The 26,450-nt window shown below is 45.4% G+C and overlaps 2 protein-coding genes across 5 annotated transcripts; both read left to right on the forward strand.

Moving 5' to 3' along the window:
• The first annotated feature begins 5,916 nt into the window (after positions 1-5,916).
• Positions 5,917-8,940, forward strand: LOC133902001 (uncharacterized). The gene is made up of 8 exons (XM_062343568.1): positions 5,917-6,133; positions 6,224-6,276; positions 7,364-7,428; positions 8,187-8,253; positions 8,342-8,440; positions 8,514-8,612; positions 8,686-8,785; positions 8,898-8,940. The coding sequence occupies exons 2-8, from the start codon at positions 6,246-6,248 to the stop codon at positions 8,938-8,940; spliced, it is 504 nt and encodes a 167-aa protein (XP_062199552.1). The 5' UTR covers positions 5,917-6,133; positions 6,224-6,245.
• Positions 8,941-16,339: 7,399 nt separating this feature from the next.
• On the forward strand, positions 16,340-23,441 carry LOC133896230 (protein NRT1/ PTR FAMILY 8.1-like). Of its 4 annotated transcripts, none has more exons than XM_062336795.1 (4): positions 16,340-16,722; positions 21,223-21,368; positions 21,477-21,694; positions 21,776-23,441. In XM_062336795.1, exons 2-4 carry the CDS (start codon positions 21,260-21,262, stop codon positions 23,192-23,194), a joined length of 1,746 nt encoding a protein of 581 aa, XP_062192779.1. In that variant the 5' UTR covers positions 16,340-16,722; positions 21,223-21,259; the 3' UTR covers positions 23,195-23,441. The 4 variants fall into 4 exon arrangements, with proteins under 4 accessions (XP_062192779.1, XP_062192794.1, XP_062192787.1 ...); XM_062336810.1 differs by having other exon boundaries at positions 16,347-16,722; positions 21,153-21,368; XM_062336803.1 differs by having other exon boundaries at positions 16,347-16,722; positions 21,227-21,368.
• The last annotated feature ends 3,009 nt before the right edge of the window (positions 23,442-26,450 follow it).

Below are 26,450 nucleotides of genomic sequence, written 5' to 3' on the forward strand. Positions count from 1 at the left end.
GCTTGTGATGAAAGAAAGCGTTCATCAAGCAATATAATCAAAATAACATAGCGCACCAAATATCTGTATCAACAATAATGGGGCTGGAGTAGATGAAAAAGGAGATGTAACCGATGGCGGGGGAGGAATGCCAAGCCGTCGATGGATTTGTAATGGATTCTTTGCATATTTTTGTTATGTTTAGATCATGTTACTTTCAATATTACATTCCTATTTAAAATGATAATATATTTGAAACTGCCATCATGCCATAACGTAGATTTCTCAACCTGCTTGCCCAAATCACGGCGAAAACGGTGCATCTTTCGCAAGGATATAAGGAACAATAAAATCATAAATGTATTATAAAACTAAAGATCATTACAATCAACGGTAATGATACAAATCATGTATAAGAAAAAATCTTCTAAATTATTCATGGACAATGCAGGAACTAATTTGGTTGGTTTCTAGTAGGAACTAATTTGAGGCGGTCATGCACCACTGGCTCCTCTCTTATGTTGTGCCTAATTTAAAAAAAAGAGTTCCGTATTTAATATGAGGCTTATATAACACATAGAATAGAAAAATGTGACATATTATAACTAAAATAGTGTGAGTACCTTTGAAGGATGATAGGAACATGTATCACTTGGATCCCATAAAAGTAATGGAGGTGTTATCAGAGTCGACCAGACAACCTGGAAAATTTTGGTTATACACGCCAGGCAACAACACCCTTAAATACTTAAAAGTGTATTCAACTTATACTTATGTGCCGCCTTGTCGACCACAGCTTTGGTGGTAAGGAGAAAGTAGTTGTGGACACCGGCTGCTATGAGTATGGTGCTATCATCATCACCTGAGCTGATGAAAACCCGCATGAAGGCAATCCGACTAACAAAAGATATTAGTATTTTTATATAGCAATTGCATAAATTTTGCAAGATTGAAAAGAAGTAAATATTAAAAGTTCATTTAGGCACCCTATGTGAGTTTTGATAATTGACGAAAAGCGATTAAATGACTAATATATTCAATGAGTATTTGAATAGGTAAAAGTCCCATTGATAAAAGCACCATGACATTGATGGTCTCCAAAAATTGAAGAAATTAGACGGTGAATGGTTTTAATTTTTAAAAGTACCCTTTTATCTTTGAAATTGAGTATAGTACTACCATACTATTAAGAGAAGTATAACGTAATACTTTGGTTATGAACTTAGTGCTAAAAAGGATCTATATTCAGCTTAGAGAGCGACACAAAGTTCACAACACAGGCACCGAGTCAAAGTTTTCTCGATGAAGTCGAAATTTCAGACATCTACATCGGATGTTTTGATGTGGTTGTATAGTCCAGAATTTGAAAACATGGGGTTCTCGGGATGGAATTTATTTTAACATCGGATGTTTTGATGTTTTCGTCGGAAGGTTCGATGAGGGTTGGAAAATTTGATTTTCTTAACCATACGGTTCTCGATCTTGATCTAAAATCCAACATCGGAAGTTTCGATGGTTGGATCAGATGTTCCGATCGAGTCAGAACATCCGATTTTTTGTGAACCTTTGACTTTTAGTTTCAAATTAATTGACTAAAATTTAATCAAATTATAAAAATATATAGTATATAAATTATATATTTTGTTTTACATACAATTGAAAATGATTTCTTACTCTCTCTCTCTATATATATACAGTGGCGGTGTCGGTGAATCAGGAACCGGGGGTCCCTGAATTCCGAGGCCGGGTCAGTGGTCAGCAATCCGCCATGTGACGCCATCCCGCGGAGTTTCCCCCGCGAGGTAAAAAAGATTGAGTCCCGGGAGAGGGCGCTCGGGGCTACAGTCAGTGGTCCCCGAGTACCCAAGTTCTCCGATGATCTGCGAATTCTAAGTGCCGGGAAGAAAGTGCTCGGGGAGGTGTACGGTGACCCCCGAGTACCCGAGTTCCCCGATGACTAGGAAGGCTAAGTACCGGGAGAAGTGTGGCCGGGGCCGCGAGCGGTGGCCCCCTGGGCGCCCAGGTATCCCGAGGACCCACTGAAGGAAGTTCCGGGAGAGAGTGCTCGGGGCTGCGTGCGGCGGCCCCCGAGCACTCGGTCCCCCGAGGATCCGTACAAGTGTGCCCGGGAGAGAGTGCTCGGGGAGGTGAGCAATACCCCCGAGCACTCGGTTCCCCGAGGACCAAGAAGGGTATTCCCGGGAGAGAGTGCTCGGGGAGTTGAACAGTACTCCCGAGCACTCGGTTCCCCGACGATTCAAAAAGCCCCCTGACAGTGGCCCCGACAGGGTCCGCTGATGAGGTGTCGGCCAGTCAGAGGCCTGAGGTCGCATTTAAGAGCGCGTGTGGCCTGTCACCTCCAACTGCTCCTGCTACGCCCAGTGTCAGTTCCTGCCACATTTCTGACAGAAGGGCATGGGGTCATTAAATGCATGGGTTCCATCCAGTGCCATCCGGCCCATCTCGGGATAACGTCGTAAGGGCCGAGGCGTTCCATCTGCCGCGCTGCTGTGGCAGGAGAACAAGACAGGGTGGGCACGCCGGGTCGCTCTGTGGCTGCCCGGTGGGCCCTCTTCACGGCGCCAGTTGCCAGAGCATTTATGGTGACGGATGACTGGGCGTGGGACGCATTTTTCACCTCCGGTCACTTCGCCCAGAGGTGATGATGACGCCCTTCCCATTTATGGTGCCTTGGAACTCGTGCCCTCCCGTGCGGGGCACGTTACCACCAGCGGGTATTTAGAGCAGCTGGCAGCACAGGATCGAGGGGACACAAAGGAAGACAATCGGAGAACACATCGAAAGAACACAGACGATAGAGGAGAGAACCAAAGAAGAGCAGAGAGCAAACCGAAGAACAAGGAGCCCCAGGCTCTAAGATAGAAAAACCTTCTTGTAACTAGCAACATCCTTGAGGGACTTCCTCAAGGTATTTATAGTATCCATACAGGAGTAGGGTGTTACGCCCCCGTGCGGCCCGAACCTGTCTAAACGCCGGTGCATTTACTTCATTCCGCACTAGGTCACTCCACCCCGCCGGCCATTGCATTCATTCCCATTTATTTCTCCGACGAACATATTCAGGATCATCCCCCCGGCCAAATATCTAAAAAGGGTCCCTCAGGATCTCTGCGACAGGAGTTAATCCTCCAACAGGCGGACCTAGGATTTTTTCATAGGGTAGGCATCTAAATTTTTAAGACTACAAATTCGGTAAAAGAGTATAAGATTTGACAAAAGGCAATACAATTTCAGTAATTCGGTATAGTATTGTAAAGCTTATACGGGTAGCTCCGAAGCACAAAATACTTCCTCGTCTGCTAAAATTCCTACTGCTCGTGTAAGGTAAGCTTGCATAAATTTTGCTCGAGTTTTGAAGAGCTTTTAGCTCTTTTTTTTTAACGGGAAGCTACAAGTTTTAGCCATGACCTTGCAAACAGCACTCCAAAAATCCACACAACTGGCAGTAGCTTACTACTGAATTAGAACATCAACCCACCATCTCCACTCCAATCGGACCAAAAAGCACCCACACATGTGCACACACCTCAGAGTTATTTAGTCGAACACATGGTGAGCAAGCATGAGGAGCGACCACGGAGAGAACCAACTGACCTGCAGCTCGAGGAGGTAGGCGGGCGATGGGGAGGGGGAGGAGCGAGCAAAAGGAGGGGATCTCGTCCCGGCGATCGAAGCTGAGACCGGGATGCGGATCAGGCGCGGCGTGCCACGAGGAGCTCCCAGAGATTCCCTTTGGCTGTCATGCCTGGCTGCTTGGTGTCGGCGCCTGGTCCGCCGGGCGTGATCGCCGACGCTGCCTGCCCACCACCACTCCCAGACATAGGGTTTACTTGCTTGTCCGCCTCCTTCCCGGGTCCTGGCGGAGCCCCTCCTACTGCTCGCCTTCCTCCTCGACTCGTGCGCTGGCGAGGGCGCAGGGGACGGCGACCGCCCGATGAGGAGCCCTGGGTGGGAGAGATGCGACAGCCGACAGCGTTCCGGTCGCCCGGATGACGGCGACGACCGCCTTGCTTCAGCGCCCGCCTAGACCGGCAATCGAGTGATGCGTTGGCGGCTGATCCTCGAGTCCACATTGGCGGCTGATCGCATGACGCGTGATATAAGTGATATATTGTTAAAAATTTATATTGTTATAAGTGATATATTGTTAAAAATTTAACTTTGAAGATTGAGCTTAAAAGAAATAAACATGCTGTTTTTGAATGGATGGAGTAATATAATAGGTAGATTGACACCTCGGGTTGCTTGCTCTCTTGGTAATGCTCACTGTTCACCTGATGCATACGTGGACCAGAATCTCGTATTTTAGATACTAATCCAGAGTGCAATCCAGAAAGTGAAAGACCAATTGGTCAAGCGCACAAGCTAAAGCAACTAGAAGAGTATACAGCTACAGCCTGCATTATTGATAGACCGAAAGATTCTCTTCACCATCGACGACCGATAGGTTCTTAGTTTTCTCCTTTTTTTTCCTTAAAAAAAACAAAGCTAGGTTGTTTTCTTGGAAGGTCCAATTCATGGACTCGTTGGTCAGTAGCCACGACCACCAATGGATGAACTCCTTATAACAGTATAGCTAATCACCCGCCATGCGAGACGCCATCCGATGTTGATCCGGATCCGGCATCGCGTCAGTTCGTTTGGATCTTGTAGAGCAGGAAGAATTTTCCAAGGAAAGATTTCCAAGGAGTCGTAGTCCGAGTCCATCGTTTTCTGAAATGCAGAACGCTGCCTTGTTTATCTTTGGGTGTCGTTGTCGCGCGTGAGCGTTCTATCTGTTTGCAGTAGTAGTTGACCGGTTGTTATATAAGAAATTCTGTTTTGCAATGGACGTCTCCAAGTTTTGCATGAACGGAGAAAGTGAGCTTATAACAGTGCATGAGTTAGATCATACCGACGTCACTGTCAAGATCTACTTAAAATTATGCTAGCTAGAGTTTCAAATACCACTCGTACCGTTTGATTTTCCGTCCGAAAATAATCAATCGAAATATTTCGTCTCTTTCTATAGTCTGAACAAGTTAAATTTAGTGTCCTGACTGTTTTCATAATCTGAACACAACAATACTAAAAATAAATCTCAACAACACATTCATTAGTAGCAAGAAACAATATAAAGAAGAGTAAGATCCTGTTTGGTAGAGTTCTTTCTGATTCAATTTCTTTTCGGGGAGTGATTCTCCGAAGGAAGTGATTCTATGACTGAAAGTGATTTTTCAGTGATTCTCTAAAATAAAATATATAGAAGAAGTGATTCTGTACGAAAAGTGAATCAGGGGAAACTGTTTTTTTAGCTCTCCAGCTTCTAATTCATTTTAAAGAATCACTCCCACTGATTCCACTTAAAGAGCTAAAAACTAAAGCTACTGAGAATTACTCCCACTTATTCCACTTAAAGAGTTAAAAACTGAAAGCTACTGTTTAATAGAGTTTTTCTGATTTCGACTGAAAAACTACTCTCAAATATCCGCGTTGGCTAGGCGTGGCCCCTTTGCGGCGCATTCCAGATCACCACGGTGGCAGCGGTGGAATCCTCTGGACCTGCTACTCTCAAATATCTCTCCTACTTAAAAAACACGTAAGAATCCTTCCTCACACCTTAATTTTTCTTCCGCTCCCGATCCGTCCGCCCATTTTTTCTTCCGCTCCTGATCCGTCCGCTGATTCTTTTCCGCTTACCCCCCTCCTCCCCGCTTCCCCACGCTCGCCCTCCAACCCCCCAGCCCGCCGCCACCACTCCGCCGGCTCGCTCGTCTGCCCCGGTCCCGCGTCGTTGTCCCGTCGCTCTGCCTCCTCACCCTGCCGCGCCCCGTCGCTCCGCCTCCTCACCCCGCCCCCACCCCGCATCCACCTTCTTCTTCACCCGCCGTCGCCTCCTCACCCCACCGCCGCCACGGACGACCGCCTCTGAGACGGCGACGACGGATCTCCACAACGCCGCCGTCTGGTCGCTCTTCCCCGGCACCGCCGCCTCACCGCCCCTCGCCGGTGCCGCCTGCTCGCGAGCCCCCACCACGCTTGGTTTTCTCTGCTGCGGATGCAATGACAGGGACCACGGGACCCTTGGCCAACGCCTGCATCTTCTCAACCACCTCCGGCAGCAGCAACTTAGGGACCCGCCATATACAGAGAGGTACTGTTATTTAATTCTGTTGAGATGATTATGGTAATATGTTTATTAATTCTTGATTTAACTCTTTAGAATTTAGAGTACCATCCTCAGATGTTGCAGGAGTATCTTTGTGATGGGGATAAGGAAAACTTTGTGTACCCAAGGTGCGTACATTTTTCCCTTGTTACATGCAAATTATACTGTCCTTGAAAATTGTATGTGATTATCTCTATCTCTTCTCTATCTCTATCTTTACTGTCCCCGGTTGTCGGCGAGACGTCGTGGAAGGGGCGGTTGCGCTCCCTTCCCTGGCTAAGAACTGGGATGAGTCAGAGGAGTTCCAAACATCCAAGAAACGGTCCACCTCCAAGAACATGGGGATTTGCCATTTTCCAAAGTTGTGTAACTTGGTTCTTTAACTTAGTGTCCTGGTTCATTAATTGTGTGTATTCCTATATAAATGAATGGAACCGGATAGCCATTTTCTCTCATAGCTACAACTGCGTAACTGAGCATTGATGCACATCGAGCTTGTTAGACAGAAGGTTCATCTGGTGTTTGTATGTCTATTTGCCTGATCCGGTGCTTCATTTCGTTTATGCCTCAAAGCTTACTTTCTGCCTTTTTAGATTCCTTCTAAAATATTGGAAGTGTGCAAGGAGAAGGGCTGTCTTAGCAATAACCAACAAAGATGTAACTTTCTGATTGTTATGGAGATGGTGATCTACTTTGTATGTCCTGCAAGAAACCTTTATTTTTAGCGCAGTTTCATCTTTCTCTTTGTGATGTAGAATCACTGTTTCGACAATATTAGTGGTATTACAATGCCTGGGTATCCGGATAGTTGGATGGCTAATATACAAACTCTTTAGTTCATTTGTTTCCACATGCTTTGTTCTCTTTTGGGTTTTCAAGAAGAAAGAACAGATACATTGTTGTTCTCTTTTGAGTCTATATAGAAAAGTGGGTGATTTTTCACCTCTGATGCTCCAGAAAGAAAGTGTTTTTCATTCCTTAATCTGCAAACTTTTGGTATGTAAGCCCTTGTAGGTATTCAGTTGTGAGTGTCTGTGAAGTTGGCGTTTTCTCCAAACTTCCATATGCTTGCTGTCTGGTAGCAATTGGAAGGCCAGAGAACTTATAAAGACAGTGTTACATATTTCTTTTGATTTGAGCATCGAAAATTAAGAATATGCTCATGCGTTCAATCTGTCTGCTACTGCTGATTCCTTATTTTCTAACATAATACAGACCAGACAATAGTAAGATGTTTCAATTTTAGAAAAAAGGGGATATCGAGCATCATACCAGAAAAGGTAATTTTCTATAATTGTGACCGAGTGACAGTTCGGATTTACTTAAATTGTTTGGGCAATTGGTCTGTTTTGCTATCTTCTTTTTTGTTGATTTATTGCTGAAATATAAACTCTTTTGAAATTAGCCAGTCACTTGGATGATTGATTTAGTTATTTAGAAATTTTCTATAATTGTGTGATTTGCATGTATTTGAAACCATCAGGACATATAACTTAGACACCAATAGCAAGATTATTGTTTTGATGACATTTCATAGACGGCCGTTTCAGTTTTCACATTCCTATTATTATGATGTTCTTGATGAATGATGGCAAGTATAGGTAATTAGTAGTGTGATTTACTTGATTCATGTAAACATAGAAAACCTGTACCTGCTGTCAGATCTGCAAATTTGATTTTTTTCTATATCAGTCTAAACTATCTTATTTAGGGTAAAAATTATACTTTCAACCTTCATTACTGTTTTGTGTATGTGATTAACATGAGTTACTATAAGTCTATTTGCAGCATGAGTTGAATGCGTCTCTACTGGTTTCTAAATACAGCTTTGATGCTACTAGCTATAAACAGAGCTACAAGTTTATAAGGAAAATAAGCATACAATTTTTACCATTGTTTAGAAATTAGCAGCAAACACAAATAAATCACAGGCATCTCCTGTCGATGCTCTCTTTTGTTTATTCTAGCATCTTAGGTGTTCAATGGTTTCCCCTTTTCCACTTGGCAGTATATTGGTCCTTTGTTGTCTTTATAGCAGATGGCGTCTTTGAAACGAGGCGGTGGTCGTTCGCCATTCAAGGACCTAACCAACACCCCAAACACAGGTAATGTTGATCAACTACTTTGAAAAGATCCCGTCTCATACTCCATAACTAACTACATGTTGATCAACTACATGTTGTACCTTTTTAGCTGGTGACAACAATAGCAATGTTGGTGGATCTATGGCGTCTTCGAAACGAGGCGGTGGTCGTTCGCCATTCAAGGACCTAACCAACACCCCAAACACAGGTAATGTTGATCAACTACTTTGAAGAGATCCCGTCTCATACTCCATAACTAACTACATGTTGTACCTTTTTAGCTGGTGACAACAATAACAATGTTGGTGGATCTATGGCGTCTTCGAAACGAGGCGGTGGTCGTTCGCCATTCAAGGACCTAACCAACACCCCAAACACATGTAATGTTGATCAACTACTTTGAAAAGATCCCGTCTCATACTCCATAACTAACTACATGTTGTACCCTTTTAGCTGGTGACAACAATAGCAATGTTGGTGGATCTATGACATCCGATACACAACCACCACTCGTAGATGCAAGAGAACGTAAGAGGCAAAGAGATAGAGACCGGTATGTGCAGAAAAAAGATGAAATACTAAAGAAGCATCGTGAAGCATATCGGCGAAAGAAAGCTGAAGCCGCATTTGTAGATGTCGATAAGCATCAATCAGTGACTTTTCAGAACGATCAAATGGGATCAGGGCAATCCGCGCTTCCCGAACTAGGTTGCACTCCAAATGCAAGAGGTGTTGTGCCCATACAAATTACTTGCAAGCATAATATCTACTTGATTTAACAAATTAGTGCATCAAATTTTGGTTCATTATGTTTGTAGGCATCCCCAATGTTGTTACGGAGTCATGTATGCCGATAAGTGGTACGACAAAGTCAACATTTTTTGAGCAACCCACCGCATGCAACAAGGAAAATATGCCTTCTGGCGAGAGTAGTTATTGGGAATCCCTAGCTCATGCAGGTTTGTATTTAAATTTCAATGCGAAGTCATGTAAAGTTGTCTAAAGTTTTGTTGAACATGGTGCGGGTGACTTTACTACACCATCTGGTGATATTCATGGCCTAGACAACATAATGGAATTGACTCAGACTCCAAGTGGGTCTCTAGGTACATTGAACGGTTATCCGCTTCTATATTTGCATATTCACATTCAAAATATAAAAGTGGGGCCTTGTAATGATAGAACTTTGAAACACATGCTCAACAAATACTCATATTCTTACTTGTTTTGACACATGCCAACATCTAGGTTCTTACATCTCCACTACTTAAAATATTCGTACATGGTCCCTTGAGTTATCCTGTATAAACCTTGAATGTCCTGCTATTATTTCTTGTTCGTTCCTTTGTTGGCGTGGACTGTTATACTTCTATAGGCTGGACCCTTGTTAGCCTTGCCGGCCTACGTAGACATCTCTTGCCATATATATATATTAAAAATATTTCTTTAAATACACTTGACCTAAGTTCTACATCATGCATACTTAAAGTTCGTACATGGTCCCTTGAGTTATCCTGTATAAACCTTGAATGTCCTGCTATTATTTCTTGTTCGTTCCTCTGTTGGCATGGACTGTTATACTTCTATAGGCTGGACCCTTGTTGTCCTTGCCGTCCTACGTAGACATCTCTTGCCATATATATATATATATTAAAAATATTTCTTTAAATACACTTGACCTAAGTTCTACATCATGCATACTTTCGAATTCAATTAATGCACGGGCGCTCAGCTATTTATTATAATGGCATGTGATTTCGTCCCAGGAAATAAGAGTGCTTCTAATGCGAGGCAATCACGGCGTACTTGTGAAATTGCTCATAGACAAGAACTAACAACAGAGCAAATTGAAGCAAGCCGTGCAAGGTATAGGGCATGTTATGCAAATATGACACCAGAGCAGAGACAAGCAAGACGTGATCGTGATAAGGCTAGATACGCATTACGTCGCAACACCCCAGAAAAAATTGAAATAATGCCCACGCATCAGAGGGTGCATTATGCAAATGTGACGCCCGAAGACAAGCAAGCAAAGAGAGATCACGAAAAAGCATTGAAAGATTTGCACCGCAACACTCTAAGCCAAGATTCCATTGCCATGCAGAACCCAATGTATGTCCCTGAGGTTGTGCCACTCACTGTGGATGCATCCGGTCCACATGGATCCAAAGTCACACGTGATTGGTCGATTCCTGCGGTCACAGGTACCCCTATTTACATCCAGTCAGCTTGTATTCAGATGCCGGACGTGGAGATTCCCAATATGGCTGCCAGTCAAAGATCACGTATACAACGCGTAACACCTGGAGAAAGGCAAGCATTGTTAACCCGTCGTAATGAGCACTTTGCAAAAACGCCAACAAAGAAACGGTCTGACTTGACACAAGAAAGTCCAACTGTATGCGCAGAAGACATCAATGGTTCAGAACCTCCAACACAATCAATCCTCATTAACAACGGTAATGTTCGTACTTGCATTCAGCTTTCACCAAATTCCAATACAAAATATAGATCCTTAAGTACAGTACTCGTGTTGTATTGACAGAAGATACCCCTGCAACCCCTGATACTAACAACGCTGCCACGCCTCCAACACGGCCACCAGTTAACGACGACGGTAGTTTCCTTGACTGTATTCATTTTATATTTCAAATGAAATTCAGACCCTCATAAAAATTTATATTACCGTGACAGGTGATGATGATGGCGTCATATTCGAGGAGGACTCCGAAGATGAGGAGGGCTACATGTTCGGTGGTCAAGGTACTTTTGATATTTTTCGTCTTGTGTCCATATCTTGTATAGCCTTATCTAACTATGATGCTAAAAATATCTTCAGACAGGGATATCAACGAGGATGTCGAATTCGATCAAGCTGACGACGACTCTTCCTCTATCTCTAGCGTACCTGATACGTACGACCACGTGTACAGCAATATACCCCCAGCCACGCACATGCTAAAGCCTGTTGAAAACTGCCAATATTGCAATGCAAAGAAGTTTGAGCATGAGACAAATGGGTTCTGCTGCCGTAATGGAAAAATTAAATTATCCACCATAGATACACCACCCGAGCTCATGAGGCTTTGGTCGAGTGTAGATGTTGACGCTAGGCACTTTCGTGACAACATTAGGTTTTTTAATGGTCATTTCTCATTCACCTCACTTTACTGTCATCTTGACAGTGAGACCACTGATATGAAAAAACATGGTATCTACACGTTTCGTGCCCACGGCCAAATGTACCATAACATACGGTCGTTCGGTAGAGATGGTTCGGAACCCAAGCACCTGGAGCTTTACTTCTACGATGATGATCCCAGTCTAGAGCTTCGGTATCGCCGCTGCCGCGAAGAGTAGTACCAGCAAGACATGGATGTCATCAGAAAGCTGGTTGGCATACTGCGTGGCAACCCGTACTCTAAACAACTCCGGAGTATGGGACAGGTTCAGGACCTTGATGACCATCGTGTGACACCGAACCTTGACCATAGGTTGGACCAGAGAACTTATAACGTGCCGGCCACTTCAGAGGTGGCCGCTGTTTGGGTCGAGGGGAGCGAACGCTGAAGGCAGTTTGAGAATAGCGTTATCCTGCAAGGGAAGAACAGGGAAGTATATGGCATTAGGTCGTATCATGGATGCTACGATGCACTGTCATACCCTCTCTTCTTCCCTAGAGGTGAACTCGACTGGCATACCGACATCCCAAAGGTTGCTGTGTCCATCGATGAGGTGAACGCGGCTCGAGCGGCTCGTAAAGCTCGTGGTAATAATGATGAAGACCCAGGTTAGTGTTCTCAACAGATGGTGTTTGCACGGTCAATTCTTGGCACTATACTCTCTTATGTACAACACTAGCTTCTAACATCATATGCTCTGTTCAGATTCTAGTGGCAGGCTATGCGTGTCCGTGCGTGATTACTACTGCTACAAATTCCAGATTTGACCAGGGATATTCAACTCAATGTTGTTTGGCAAGTGTCTTTTTCAGCAATTCACGGTCGACACATACATCAAGATCGAGAGTTCACGATTGGACTACATATGGGCTCATTAGAAGGAGTTAAGGGTGGACCTGTACCAAGGCTTGGTGGACAGCTTGCATGGCGGTGAGAGAAGAGCGAACGCTATTGGAAAACGGATTGTGCTGGCTACGTCATTTATTGGAGGACCTCGAGACAAGAGGCGTCGGTACATGGATGCTATGGCTTTAGTGTGGAAGTACGGGAAGCCGGACGTCTTCCTCACAATGACATGCAACCCAAACTGGGATGAGATCACGTGTGAACTCTATCCTGGCCAAATACCCCAGGATCGTCCGGATCTCGTTGTGCATGTTTTCAGGGCGAAGCTAGAGGAACTAAAAAAACAGTTGCTTGAAAAGGACATTCTTGGCAAGGTGAAGGCATATGTCTATGTGGTGGAGTTCCAGAAGAGGGGCCTACCGCACGCCCACTTCCTGCTCATCATGCTGGGGCGGTACAAGCTCACGTGTCCCGAGCAGTATGATTGTCTCATCTCAACCGAGCTCCCGGAGAAGCATAAGTATCCAGAGCTGTACAAGATGGTCGTAAAGCATATGATGCATGGCCCTTGCGGTGTGCTAAACCGTGATTGCCCGTGCACAAAGGACCGTTCGTCATGCAAGAATCATTATCCGCGTCCTTTCAACGCGACTACCTTACAAGGAAAGGACTCCTACCCGTGTATCGGAGACGTGAAGATGGCTGCTGTGCGATGGTTCGAAAACACCTGCTGGATTACAGGTGGGTCATCCCTTACAACCCTTACCTTCTGCGGCTGTTCAACTGCCACATTAATGTTGAGGCGTGCTCGAGCATAAAGGCCGTTAAATACTTATTCAAGTACATATACAAGGGCCACGACCGGGCCTCTGTGACTGTGACCGAGGCTGACAAGGCAGACATCAACGGCAACATCGATGAGATCAGGCAGTATAGAGACGTGAGGTGGGTGACCCCTCTGGAAGCCTTATGGAGGATATACGGTTTTGAATTGAGTAAGAACTCGCCACTTGGGATGCAGCTACAACTTCATCTCCCAAATATGCACATGGTTTCGTTTCAAGAGGAACGCTACTATCTCCGGGTTCTCCTAAACCACTTGTCTGGTGCCACCTCCTACGATGAACTAAGGATGGTTGACGGCGAGATCCTACTGACCGTTCGTGAAGCTGCAGAGAGAAGGGGCCTGATCGAAGCAGACAACACACTGGACGAGTGCCTTACGGAAGCCGAGTTGTTCCAGATGCCACCATCGCCCCGAAGGCTCTTTGCAACAATACTGGTATTCTGTGAGCCCAGCGACGTGCGAGGACTCTGGCACAAGCACCTGGAGCCAATGTCGGAGGACTATTGCTGCAATAACTCATGCACAGTTGCTGTAGAACAGATGGTTTTGATAGATATCAGGAATATGCTACAGTCAATGGGGAAGGACATAAGGTCATTCCCTCTTCCCGAGATCGATGAGTCACATGACACGGCCAACAGTGTGCCCAGGGAGATCTTCGAGGAGTCCACCATCGAGCTCAGCGTTGAGGACGTAACTCTGTCGGACTCCCTCAACACCGAGCAGAGGGCCGCCTACGATGAGATTCTATCTGCTGTTGATAGCGACGAGGGCGGCGTGTTCTTTGTGGATGGACCTGGAGGCACCGGGAAGACTTTTCTGTACAAGGCATTGCTCGCAACAATACGCGGGCAGAATAAGATTGCTGTGGCAATAGCTACGTCCGGTGTTGCAGCTTCCATAATGCCTGGAGGAAGAACTGCGCACTCGCGCTTCAAGATACCGCTGAGTATTGACGATGGTGCGTTCTGTAGCTTCACAAAACAGAGTGGGATTGCCAAGCTTCTGCGGACGGCTTGTCTCATTATTTGGGATGAGGCTTCCATGACAAAGAGACAGGCAGTGGAGGCTTTGGACAACAGCATGCGTGATATAATGAGCCGACCAGAACTGCTATTCTGTGGGAAGACGGTTGTGTTCGGTGGAGATTTCAGGCAGGTCCTCCCTGTTATCCGAAAGGGGTCAAGGGCTCAGATAATCGATGCGTCGCTGCGTAGGTCGTACCTTTGGGATTGCATGCGTCACCTAAAGCTGGTACGCAACATGAGGGCATAGAGTGACCCGTGGTTTGCGGAATACCTACTGTGCATCGGTGGTGGCACCAAGGAGGCCAATGGTGATGGAGACGTGCGTCCTCCTGATGAGATATGCGTGCCGTATACAGGGGAGGACACTGACCTAGATAAACTTATAGATAACATTTTTCCAATGCTGGATGATAATATGTCGGATCCAAACTACATCACCTCGAGAGCTATCTTGTCCACACGGAATGATTGTGTGGATAATATTAATATGAAGATGATTGGTCGCTTCCGAGGTGACGAGGTTGTGTACCATAGCTTTGATCGTGCAGAAGACGATCCCCATAACTACTACCCCCTGAGTTTCTTAACTCGCTGACACCGAATGAGCTGCATCTACATGTTCTGAAGCTAAAGATGAACTGCCCTATCATATTACTTAGGAACATTGACCCCGCGAACGGACTTTGCAATGGGACGAGGTTGGTGGTCCGGGGGTTCCAGAGAAATGTCATCGATGCAGAGATTGTGCAGGGGCAACATGCTGGAAAGAGGGTTTTTTCTGCCTCGGATCCCCTTATGTCCCTCTGATGATGAGATGTTCCCATTCCAGTTCAAGAGGAAGCAGTTTCCTGTCAAGCTCAGCTTCACCATGACAGTCAACAAGGCACAGGGGCAGACCATCCCCAATGTCAGCATTTACCTGCCCGAGTCGGTGTTCTCTCACGGTCAGTTATACGTCGCGCTATCTAGAGCCACCGCCAGAGCGAACATCAGGGTCCTCACTGTCCCGTCTAATGACAAAAAAAAAAAGAAGTGCTCAAAGCAAAGTGGTACGTATACGATGAACATCGTTTACAAAGAGGTCCTTACGGCATATACGAGGTATTTGTGGCATATTTGTCATTTATACTCTACATAATCATGATTTGTTTTTTTGAATTCTATCCATCTAATTTTACTTATTTTCATTTGTGCAGGTCTCCTCCCTTGCATGTTTAGCACACATGATAGGGTTTGTTTAGCTATCTAAAGATTGTTATACAAATGTTTTTTTTTAATCCTGCTTTGATGCTGTTAGTATGCAATAGAATAATTTTTCCGATCCGACACTGGTAGCTAAATTCATTGCTTGCTGGAATGCTTGATATTTAGTGATCACTGTTCAGCTATTGCAATAAGATCTTCGATGGTTGCGCATCCGATTAGATCAATCTTGATTAGAGGCTTGACTTTGAGCATGATTTGAGAGATTGCAACAACAATTTGACATTGATAACATTTATGATATGAGAGATCGCATAAACAAGTTGCATCTCTACAGATTTTGTCTGGCAATGGCAATAGAGATCTGTTGACAGAATTATAATTCCAATACCACACACTACTGCTATATTGCCGTCTCCACCTAGATAGGATTCCACTGGCAGTCTAAAATTAGGAACCGCGATGCTTTAATTACATGTCGTAACTGCAAAGAAAAAAAATATTTCACCTTGTTCTTGGTCAGGGTATTTAATTAATGTAGCTGCATGGTCTTTACAAAAGGGCATCCTCCCAAGCATAAGATGAAAAAATAATAATTCGATCGTAATTTATGTACCCATGATTGAGTGCTAATATAGTTTTTATCGTTTGTTGTACTTTCTATCATGCAGCATCATATACAATGTTATGATTTGAAGGTTTATTCCTATATCATACATCTATTGGAACCATCTCTTTAGAACATTGTTGCCACATCTTTTCTGATTATAGGTCTTATACTATAGTTATACCTTCATGCTCATGTTGTCGTGTCTAAATTTTCGACACCCGTTGTAACACACGGGCATTCATCTAGTATAATAAATATATTTTCACATGCAAATGCTAGATGAAAACAGGAAAAATTGTAAAACTGAAGAGGCTAATCACGCTGCTGGTCCACATGCACCATACCGGCACCATTATTTCGTCCTCACAGAAACTGAAACAAGTCAGTCACAATGGCAGAAAGAAAAGATGGCCACTCAAGTGACAACAACCTCAGCATCTCCAAAGACCTCACGCCCCCTCAAGAGAGCGCCAACGCCACATTTGAACCACTCTCCCGGTTCTTCTACGCACGTGTTGTCCAATCTCTGTCACCCGCCCAGCCAAACCAGTCGCCATAGTTGCTGGATTGAGAAGAAGATCCCTCAAGGCCTGCGCGGCTAAGCTTTTGCCCAAGTATCCTTCTTCTCTTTAGTGGAGAAGTAGGAAGCAGTCATCGAAAGAGCCGCTTTAGCTTTGGCCCCAGAGTTTGGTGGCCTAGCTGGATTGGATATTTGGGTGCTGCCTACCTCGTTCTCCAGAAGTCGTCTGATTCTTGGCCTAGTCCTTTGAGCAGGTACGAGCAAATGCCCTCCTCTCGTGTTTTCTTTTTCCCTGGTTCCCTCCTTGAATCTGCAACAACAGTAGGTGACTGCAGAATCCGGTGATTCTGGAATGTCTTTCCTTTTCTCTAAACTTTGGGGTATTCAGCTTACGCCAAGCTGATACTGCCATGTGCTCTTCAGTTTGAATTTCCCAGTAGGTCGCTGCAGTTCAGTGTCAGAAATGTTCATTTTCCCGGACGAGCTAGATTTCAGATGGATTTTATTCGCAGTTGTGCTTGGTAGTGGTGAAGTATGCAGAAAGATTGAGGGGAAATTGTTTCCTAGGAGCAGGGGGGATGGGGGGGGGGGGCTAGATGCAGATGATGTCTGTTGTTCTTTAGTGTTCATAACCTTAGCTGCGACTTGGATAACATATGGATGGACTGATAAAACTAGAGGATTGGCACGCCTACGCCGCCCGTTTTTCGTTGCACAGAGGATGTCAAAAGAAGACTAACAAAATTGGATTTACCAATTTTGGGTATCTCAATATTATTTATAAATTTATCAATATTTAATATATTCATTTAATTATGGGTAAATAGCGGTACTTTCATGTATGCACATAATTTTAACATGTAGACGATAGTAATACGTATCTAACTAAATTTTTTCACATTTTTTAGAGTTTTAGATATTTTCCTATGCATTTTAGATTATTTTAGCAGATTTATCAATATAACTATTACTTCTTTTTCTATTTTTCTAGAATTCCACAAAAAATTATGTATACATACATATATGCATATATATATATATGAATATATATACGTATAAATGTACGTTATGTACATATGTGTATATATATACATATATAATACGTGTGACCCAATAAACAGTACCTACAATAGCATAAAATGCGTCCAAATCTTGGTCCTTTTAACATATGTAATAGATTAGCTAAACACTGTCAGGGCATACACTTATCTGCCAACATAGCATAGATCAACGATACATAGATCAACTGCAGGCAAAGTGAAATATGCAGCTCAGTTGGATTTGGAACCCGGAGCAGCCTCTTCCCCTTCTGCATCCTCTGTACCATCATTCTCTGCACCCTCCTCTTCCTCGTCCTCTTCCTCATCCGCTTCGTCTTCGTTGTAGTATTTGTTGCTGGAAGTGACTCCAGAGAAATCAATGCCATTGAACAAATCCACGAGCTCTTCCCTCATCCACTGCCGGTGCTCCTCCCCGCGCTCGAAGAAGTCATCGTCCACCTCGACGTAGCCCTTTCCAGTGTGGAAAGCTGAAGTAGCCGATAATGAAATTGAACGATATACCCCTTTTCCCCTCCACCAATGTCACACCCGGTTTTAAAGGAAACAACCAGATGTATTCCACATGTATGCTAGGATCAAGTTTTCTATACATGCAGCGACATCATTAGTGATAATGCAGCTACATCATTAGTGATAACATAAACTGTGTTCTAAATAACGTAAACATTCCTTACAAAAGGACCCAAAGGTCTGAAAGAAAATACTAATAAATCTTCAAACGGCAGTGGAGCACCCATCCATCCACAGGCGTTGTCCGGGGGAAACACCAGCCTAGGATATGGCTTTCAATCGACACCTCCTTCATTCTAGAATTCAGCATCATCGTTCGGGAAATCCTCGAAGACTTCACCTTCTGAGTAGCATCCGAAAATAGGGAGAAGGCAAGCGTGAGTACGTAGAGTACTCAGTAAGTGGGGGAAAAAATATGACATGCAGGCTATTGACAAGGAAAAGTTGACTTGGCGATTACTGCAACTATGCTCAGCTAAACTAGACTCAAACAACCTAGCAACCTATTTACTAAGTTTGTATTCCAGCAATTAAAGAACATAGCTCATCGGATTCCATCCGACTACCAGACTCACCAGATATCCCATATCCGGCTACCGACTCATCGGGAGTGCCCCCACCCGACTACCCAAACCAACCCTTAAGATTCCCATCTAATCATGAAGAAGTCCAAGCCGCTCTTGACCGTGAGCACGGCTGATCGATCAGTTTATTTACTCTGCAGAGTTTGCACACTTTACCCATGAGTCGTGATTCCCGTTTTGCCTTACACTTCCGGGGTGTATGGCCGGGGTCTCACTACAAGGCCGTTACAAAGTACCTCCACATCTATAAGCACCCACTGAGGTTTCGCCGCTAACAGGGATTCCATCCGCTGCAGAGGCCCCCTCTTGTGCCACTGAACCAACCATTGGTGCGTACAGAATGTGAAGGGCACTAATTACTTAGCCAGGCCGTACCCATATAGGCCTCATAGTTGTGCTGTTATGCCGGGTTACAGGCTCCAAGAACCGGTCCTTAGGATCCCACACAAGAACGTACACAATCCCTGCTGTGTAGCTCCACCACATACTAGCCATCCAGTTGGGATCCCTAATTCAAGTTACTACAAGATTATCATTCCCCAAGTACTTGTTTCATAGGCATTAGTCACAATTCATAATTATTCTAATCCCTGACTGCACTAGCATGACTACCCTTTACATGTCCCAAGACCCAAAAGAGGCTACAAGGAATGGTCACACAAATTCTAGTAAACCCTATTTATGGGATTTCATAATTAGACCAGCATGCAACTAAGGAAAAGTAAAACTATAATGACTTATAGTAGAATCAAGGTGATCAAGGACACTTGCCTTCGTAAGTAGGCTGCTCGAAATCTTCAAAAACTTGGTCCTGAACACTGACACTCTGCTCGTCTCCTAAAGCCGAAGCATACACCGGAAAGCAATAACAAAACAGCTAAATACATCACACCAAACAGGAGAAATTAACTCTAAAAAGGCTATTAAAGGAAAGTACACGCTGCTACGATCTCGGAAGCCCAAAAATCACCTAAATCGGAGTTCGTATGAAAAAGTTACACTAGTTCTACTCTACAGGGGTTTTTCTGAAAGATTGTAGGGACTAAATTGTAGAAACAGCAAGTTCTAGGGGCTTATGAGCAAAGTTCAGGGACCTAACCATAATTATCCTAAAGTTCATGGGCCTAATTGCAATTATCCTAAAGTTCAGGGGCCTAATTGCAATTAACCAGAACTATCTAAGGGCCTTTTTGTGAAAACAGTGAAGCCTAAGGGTCTATCTGCAAGTTTTCCTAATTTAAGAGAATAAATTGATTTATTTTTACATTGAAAACCCTATTTATTGCGCAATGCTGACGTCACTGGCTAACATGGCGGCTGACTGGGCTCCAGGGCTAACATGGCTTGGCGACGTAGGACAGGAACGCCCACGTGGCGCGCTGACGTGGCTCGACTGCTGACTGGATTAAAGGAAACACGTGGCGGCTTCTAACTGGCTAGCGAAGGGGTACGGGGCCTTCTAATCTGGGGCGCTCATTTCGAATCTGACGGCCAAGACTGATCGGGAGGGCAAACAGGGCCCGCGGCGATGGAAGATGGCGCCGCCGCCTCGGACTTCGCCGGAGACACGCTAACTCACGCTACCGATCACTAGAACCTACGGCGAGCGGCGGAAAATGAAGAGGGGTGCATGGGGGTTCTCACCGAGGGCTTATCGACGACCGGGGAGCTTCTGGCGGTGGTCGGCGACGGTAATGGCGGACGGCGGCGGTCGGAGCTCGGTGAAAGCGTTGTTGCGATGACGGAAAGGCGAAATCAACGGTCGGGACAACTTCCTGGGAGGCACGTGAAGACAGAGGGGGCATCAATCGACCGTGAGGATGAAAGGAGATGGCTGACCACGGCGAAGGGCGGCAGGGCTTAACGGCGGTCGGTGCGAGCACGGTTTCGACGGCGGAGGGGCTTCGGCGAGCGGCGAAATGGGCTCCCCACGCTCCGGCGATGCTGGCGGTGTGCTCAGATGCGACGGGGACGGCTCGGCGCGGCAGTAGCTACGGCGCTCGGTGAGCTCGGCGGCGGCGGAGTCGTTCAATGTGCGCGTGAGATGGGAACGAGATGGCGGCGCTGCGGCTAAATAGGCGAAGGCGTCGCATCCGTTGCGCGGGCGTGGGCGCGTGGGGCGGGCATGCCGGAGATTTCGGATTGCGGCGCGCGGCGGTTGCGGAGGCAGCGCGGATGCGGGCGCGGGCGCGGCGCGGCGAAGAAGAAAGCGCCGACAGGTGGGGCCCACTGGTCAGCGAGAGAACAAGGAGGTTGGGCCGGCTGCACTGCGCGATCTGGGCCGAACTCGGAAAATTGGGCTGGGCCGCGGTAAGGTTTGAACGGGTGTTACAACCAAAATGGGCCGTAACAATCTTTCTTGAAGAAATTTGATATCTATACTGAAATGTCAGTACTGTAGTTGTTAAATTGATTTAATTTATCAATGGTTCAGTGTTTGCCTGAACCAGCCCGATGCTGTTCCTATTCACGCCTAATCATACAAGACGCTATAATTTATTTCTGATAATCCAAGGCCCTCGTGCACAGTTGCTCTCTTCATTGTCATCCAGGACTTCCCATGCACAGTTAACAGAATCGTTGTACGCTTGGTGGACAGGAAGACTCTCTGAGGTGCACGTCATCGGAGCGACGCCATGGGAGAGGTCGCAGACATGTACACCCAAGACGGGACCGTCGACATCAAGGGGAACCCCGCTGTGAGGAAGGGCACCGGCAACTGGCGCGCCTGCCCTTACATCCTCGGTACACTCCTCTGTTCCTCGCTCCCTTGTCCTGCTCCATTGCGGTGCTTGGTGCTTGCTCTGCCTGTCGTCCGGTCTACTGATGGCAGCTGATGCACACATGGTTCAGCGAACGAGTGCTGCGAGAGGCTGGCGTACTACGGCATGAGCACCAACCTGGTGAACTACATGAAGACCCGCCTCGGCCAGGGGAACGCCGTCGCCGCCAACAACGTCACCAACTGGGGGGGCACCTGCTACATCACGCCGCTCATCGGGGCCTTTTTGGCCGACGCCTACATGGGAAGATACTGGACCATCGCCAGCTTCATGATCATCTACATCTTCGTAAGCATCATTGTGATTTGTTTCGCCCATATTGCCAGCCAGAAGAAGAGAAAGATCATTGTTTCATTGGTTGGGTTGCAGGGGTTGGCGCTCCTGACAATGGCGTCCTCGGTGAAGGGGCTGGTGCCGTCGTGCGACAACGGGACGTGCCACCCGACGGAGCCGCAGACGGCGGCGGTGTTCGTGGCGCTGTACCTGATCGCGCTGGGCACGGGCGGGATCAAGCCGTGCGTGTCGTCGTTCGGCGCCGACCAGTTCGACGAGAACGACGAGGGCGAGAAGCGGAGCAAGAGCTCCTTCTTCAACTGGTTCTACTTCTCCGTCAACATCGGAGCGCTGGTGGCGTCGTCGGTGCTGGTGTACGTGCAGACGCACGTCGGCTGGAGTTGGGGCTTTGGCATCCCCGCCGTCGTCATGGCCGTCGCCGTCGTCAGCTTCTTCTTCGGCACGCCTCTGTACCGGCACCAGCGGCCCGGGGGCAGCCCTCTCCCGCGCATCGCGCAGGTGCTCGTCGCGTCTGTGGGCAAGTGGAACGTGGCCGTGCCCACGGACAGCTCGGCGCTGCACGAGACCCTGGACAGGGAGTCCGGCATCGAAGGGAGCCGTAAGCTCGAGCACACTGACCAGTTCAGGTTCCTTGACAAGGCCGCGGTGGAGACGGCAGAGGACAAGGCGGCGGGGCGCGCGGCGAGCGCGTGGCGGCTTTGCACGGTGACGCAGGTGGAGGAGCTGAAGAGCGTGGTGCGGCTGCTGCCCATCTGGGCGAGCGGGATCGTGCTCGCCACGGTGTACGGGCAGATGAACACCATGTTCGTGCTGCAGGGCAATACGCTGGACCCGCACATGGGCCCCCACTTCAGCATCCCCGCGGCGTCGCTCTCCATCTTCGACACGCTCAGCGTCATCGTCTGGGTGCCCGTCTACGACTGCCTTATCGTGCCTGCCGTGCGCTCCATCACCGGCCGGCCGCGCGGGTTCACGCAGCTGCAGCGCATGGGCATCGGCCTCGTCATCTCCATCTTCTCCATGCTCGCCGCGGGCACGCTCGAGGTGGTCCGGCTGCGCACCATCGCGCGGCAAGGCCTGTACGGGGCCAAGGACATCGTGCCCATCTCCATCTTCTGGCAGGTGCCGCAGTACTTCATTATCGGCGCCGCGGAGATCTTCACCTTCGTCGGCCAGCTCGAGTTCTTCTACGACCAGGCGCCCGACGCCATGAGGAGCATGTGCTCCGCGCTGTCGCTCACCACCGTCGCCCTCGGCAGCTACCTCAGCACGGTGCTGGTGACCATCGTGACGCGCATCACCACCAGGCACGGCAAGCTCGGGTGGATCCCGGACAACCTCAACCTCGGCCACCTCGACTACTTCTTCTGGCTCCTCGCCGTGCTCAGCCTCCTCAACTTCATCGTCTACCTCGTCATTGCCAGCTGGTACAAGTACAAGAAGACGGCGGATTACCCCGCCAAGGAGAGCACAACCGAGAGCACTGATGGATGAGCGTAGCACCAATCAGTACAGACTGACTGCTGAACAGAGAAAGTGAAGCTGAAGCTGAAGTGATTTCTCTATGCTATTTGGCTTTGTGTTCTTGTGTCAATGCGTTGGTGCATGCTCAAAATCAGCTCTTGAAAGAAGATGAAAGCAAGAAGAAATTGTACTTCAGACGGGTAAATGGTGTCATTTGTGACGTTGAAGAATGTTCTATGACAAAGTTCAATGTAGTGCGTGTCAAATTAGTTGTTTAGATGTAATGTTTGGTTTGACGTGCAATGCTTGATCACAAGTACCAACATTTAAGACATAGAAGTTCTTTGTTATGAGAAATATTTGTAGGTAAATGTGGAATCAGTTTAATACCTTATTCTATCACAAACATTGTGGCAACTATAACAAGAAAAAGTTGACTTTGTCTGGATCCCACCCTTGGCATACATTTCATCACTATCTTTTCAAGTATACTGAATACAGAAGTTCACAAAATTAAAACGATGGAGTACCCTTGAAATAATAGTGGTTAAAGTTTTGAATATTTGCTGCACGCATTATTGGACAGAATAGAGAGAGAGCATGCTGATTGCTGAACAAGGTACAACACTCTATTGCAAAGGTTGTAGTTGGGCTTAAACTCTAAGGTCAAGACAAACCTGTTATGAATGTAAAGGCCCAATAGGTATAAAATCTTGAAGAAAGGCTGGCCCAACTTACATGTATGTGGCTGTTGAGTGGTGTTTTCGAAGTCTCTTGTACCCTTTGCCTTAATCTTTTACAGATTTGCTACATTTCAGTGACTCAGATCTTGCAACTATCTCAATCACCAAAATTTGGACTAGACTAGCAATCATGCATATGTTACACACGTGAAATCAATAATACTGTGATGAACCAAAACAATATTACACCATCAACAATAAGACGATGGATTAGATACTCATTGTTATTTCAATTTTTTATTCGATGTGCTTTTCATTGGAAGCTTAGATACTTAGATAAAATTGAGTCATTGTTCTTTCTATCCAATTTTTTCTAGCTTAAATAATGTGCTTGTAATGAAAGAAAGCGTTCATCAAGCAATATAATCAAAATAACATAGCGCACCAAATATCTGTATCAACAATAATGGGGCTGGAGTAGATGAAGAAGGAGATGTAACCGATGGCGGGGGAGGAATGCCAAGCCGTCGATGGACTTGTAATGGATTCTTTGCATATTTTTGTTATGTTTAGATCAAGTTACTTTCAATATTACATTCCTACTTAAAATGATAATATATTTGAAACTGCCATCATGCCATAACGTAGATTTCTCAACCTACTTGTCCAAATCATGGCGAAAATGGTGCATCTTTCGCAAGGATATAAGGAACAATAAAATCATAAATGTATTATAAAACTAAAGATCATTACAATCAACGGTAACGATACAAATCATGTATAAGAAAAAAATCTTCTAAATTATTCATGGACAATGCAGGAACTAATTTGGTTGGTTTCTAGTAGGAACTAATTTGAGGCGGTCATGCACCACATGGTCCTCTCTTATGTTGTGCCTAATTTCAAAAAAAGAGTTCCGTATTTAATATGAGGCTTATATAACACATAGAATAGAAAAATATGACATATTATAACTAAAATAGCGTGAGTACCTTTGAAGGATGATAGCAACATGTATCACTTGGATCCCATGAAAGTAATGGAGGTGTATCAGAGTCGACCAGACAACCTGGAAAATTTTGGTTATACACGCCAGGCAACAACACCCTTAAATACTTAAAAGTGTATTCAACTTATACTTATGTGCCGCCTTGTTGACCACAGCTTTGGTGGTAAGGAGAAAGTAGTTGTGGACACCGGCTGCTATGAGTACACTGCGATCATCATCACCTGAGCTGATGAAAATCCGCATGAAGGCAATCCGACTAACAAAAGAGATTAGTATTTTTATATAGCAATTGCATAAATTTTGCAAGATTAAAAAGAAGTAAATATTAAAAGTGCATTTAGGCACCCTATGTGAGTTTCGATAATTGACGAAAAGCGATTAAGGGACTAATATATTCAATGAGTATTTGAATAGGTAAAAGTCCCATTGATAAAATCATCATGACGTTGACAACCTCCAAAAATTGAAGAAATTAGACGGTGAATGGTTTTAATTTTTAAAAGTACCCTTTTATCTTTGAAATTGAGTATAGTACCACCATACTATTAAGAGAAGTATAATGTAATAGTTTGGTTATAAACTTAGTGCTAAAAAAGATCTATATTCAGCTTAGAGAGCGACACAAAGTTCACAACACAGGCACCGAGTCAAAGTTTTCTCAATGAAGTCGAAAGTTCAGACATCTACATCGGATGTTTTGATGTGGTTGTATAGTCTGGAATTTGAAAACATGGGGTTCTCGGGTTGGAATTTATTTTAACATCGGATGTTTTGATGTTTTTGTTGGAAGGTTCGATGAGAGTTGGAAAATCCGATTTTCTCAACCATAGGGTTCTCAATCTTGATCTAAAATCCAACATCGGAAGTTTCGATGGTTGGATCAGATGTTCCGATCGAGTCGGAACATCCGATTTTTTTGTGAACCTTGGACTTTTAGTTTCAAATTAATTCTTGGATCAAATGTTTCGATCCATTTACATCGGACAATATGATGTGTTGTTTTTACTAGGTTTGGTTTAGGGAATGAAGTTCAAAACTGTCATTTTGAATAGATTGGATGTTCCGATCATGGGGATTAGAACTTCCGATGTGAGATGAAAATGTGTCCAATATCTTGTTGTTGAAGGGGTCTATTTATACCCTCCTTCCCCCTCTCCACTCTCACAGCTAGGGGCGAAAATGGCTCGGATAATATCCGGCCGACCCGAGTCGGAATCAGAAACAAATAGATTTTTCAGAATCTACATCATATATTTTTGGCCTGGAATCGGCATCAGATATTTTTTCAGAATCAGCGCAGCAGTTTCCGACATAATCTACATTGGCATCGGATATCCGAAGTACCTAAGTTCGGATATTATCCGAAGCCCATGTGCTGATTCAACATTCCAATGCTCTCAAATTCAAAATATAATTGAAGTAATCATAAAAAATTCTAAAAAATATAATGTAGAGGATCCTATAATCTAGGTCTTAAAAAATTCAACATGAAATGTGATATGTACAATGAGAAATAAAAAAGACAAATTTCATTGTACACAGTTCGACAGATTTTGTACAATAAAATTTTTCTTTTTTCTCATTATACAGATCA

This window comes from Phragmites australis, chromosome 2 (genome assembly GCF_958298935.1).
Source record: "Phragmites australis chromosome 2, lpPhrAust1.1, whole genome shotgun sequence".
In the NCBI taxonomy this organism is placed as follows: Eukaryota; Viridiplantae; Streptophyta; class Magnoliopsida; order Poales; family Poaceae; genus Phragmites; species Phragmites australis.

Bases quoted from the DNA above. Each gene is read 5' to 3' on its own strand.
- LOC133902001 (XM_062343568.1), top strand. From the start codon at position 6,246: ATGGGGATAAGGAAAACTTTGTGTACCCAAG. The intron at 8,254-8,341 runs GTAATGTTGATC...GTACCTTTTTAG, and splicing joins AACCAACACCCCAAACACAG to CTGGTGACAACAATAGCAAT. The intron at 8,441-8,513 runs GTAATGTTGATC...GTACCTTTTTAG, and splicing joins AACCAACACCCCAAACACAG to CTGGTGACAACAATAACAAT.
- LOC133896230 (XM_062336795.1), top strand. From the start codon at position 21,260: ATGGGAGAGGTCGCAGACATGTACACCCAAGACGGGACCGTCGACATC. The intron at 21,369-21,476 runs GTACACTCCTCT...CACATGGTTCAG, and splicing joins CGCCTGCCCTTACATCCTCG to CGAACGAGTGCTGCGAGAGG. The intron at 21,695-21,775 runs GTAAGCATCATT...GTTGGGTTGCAG, and splicing joins TCATGATCATCTACATCTTC to GGGTTGGCGCTCCTGACAAT.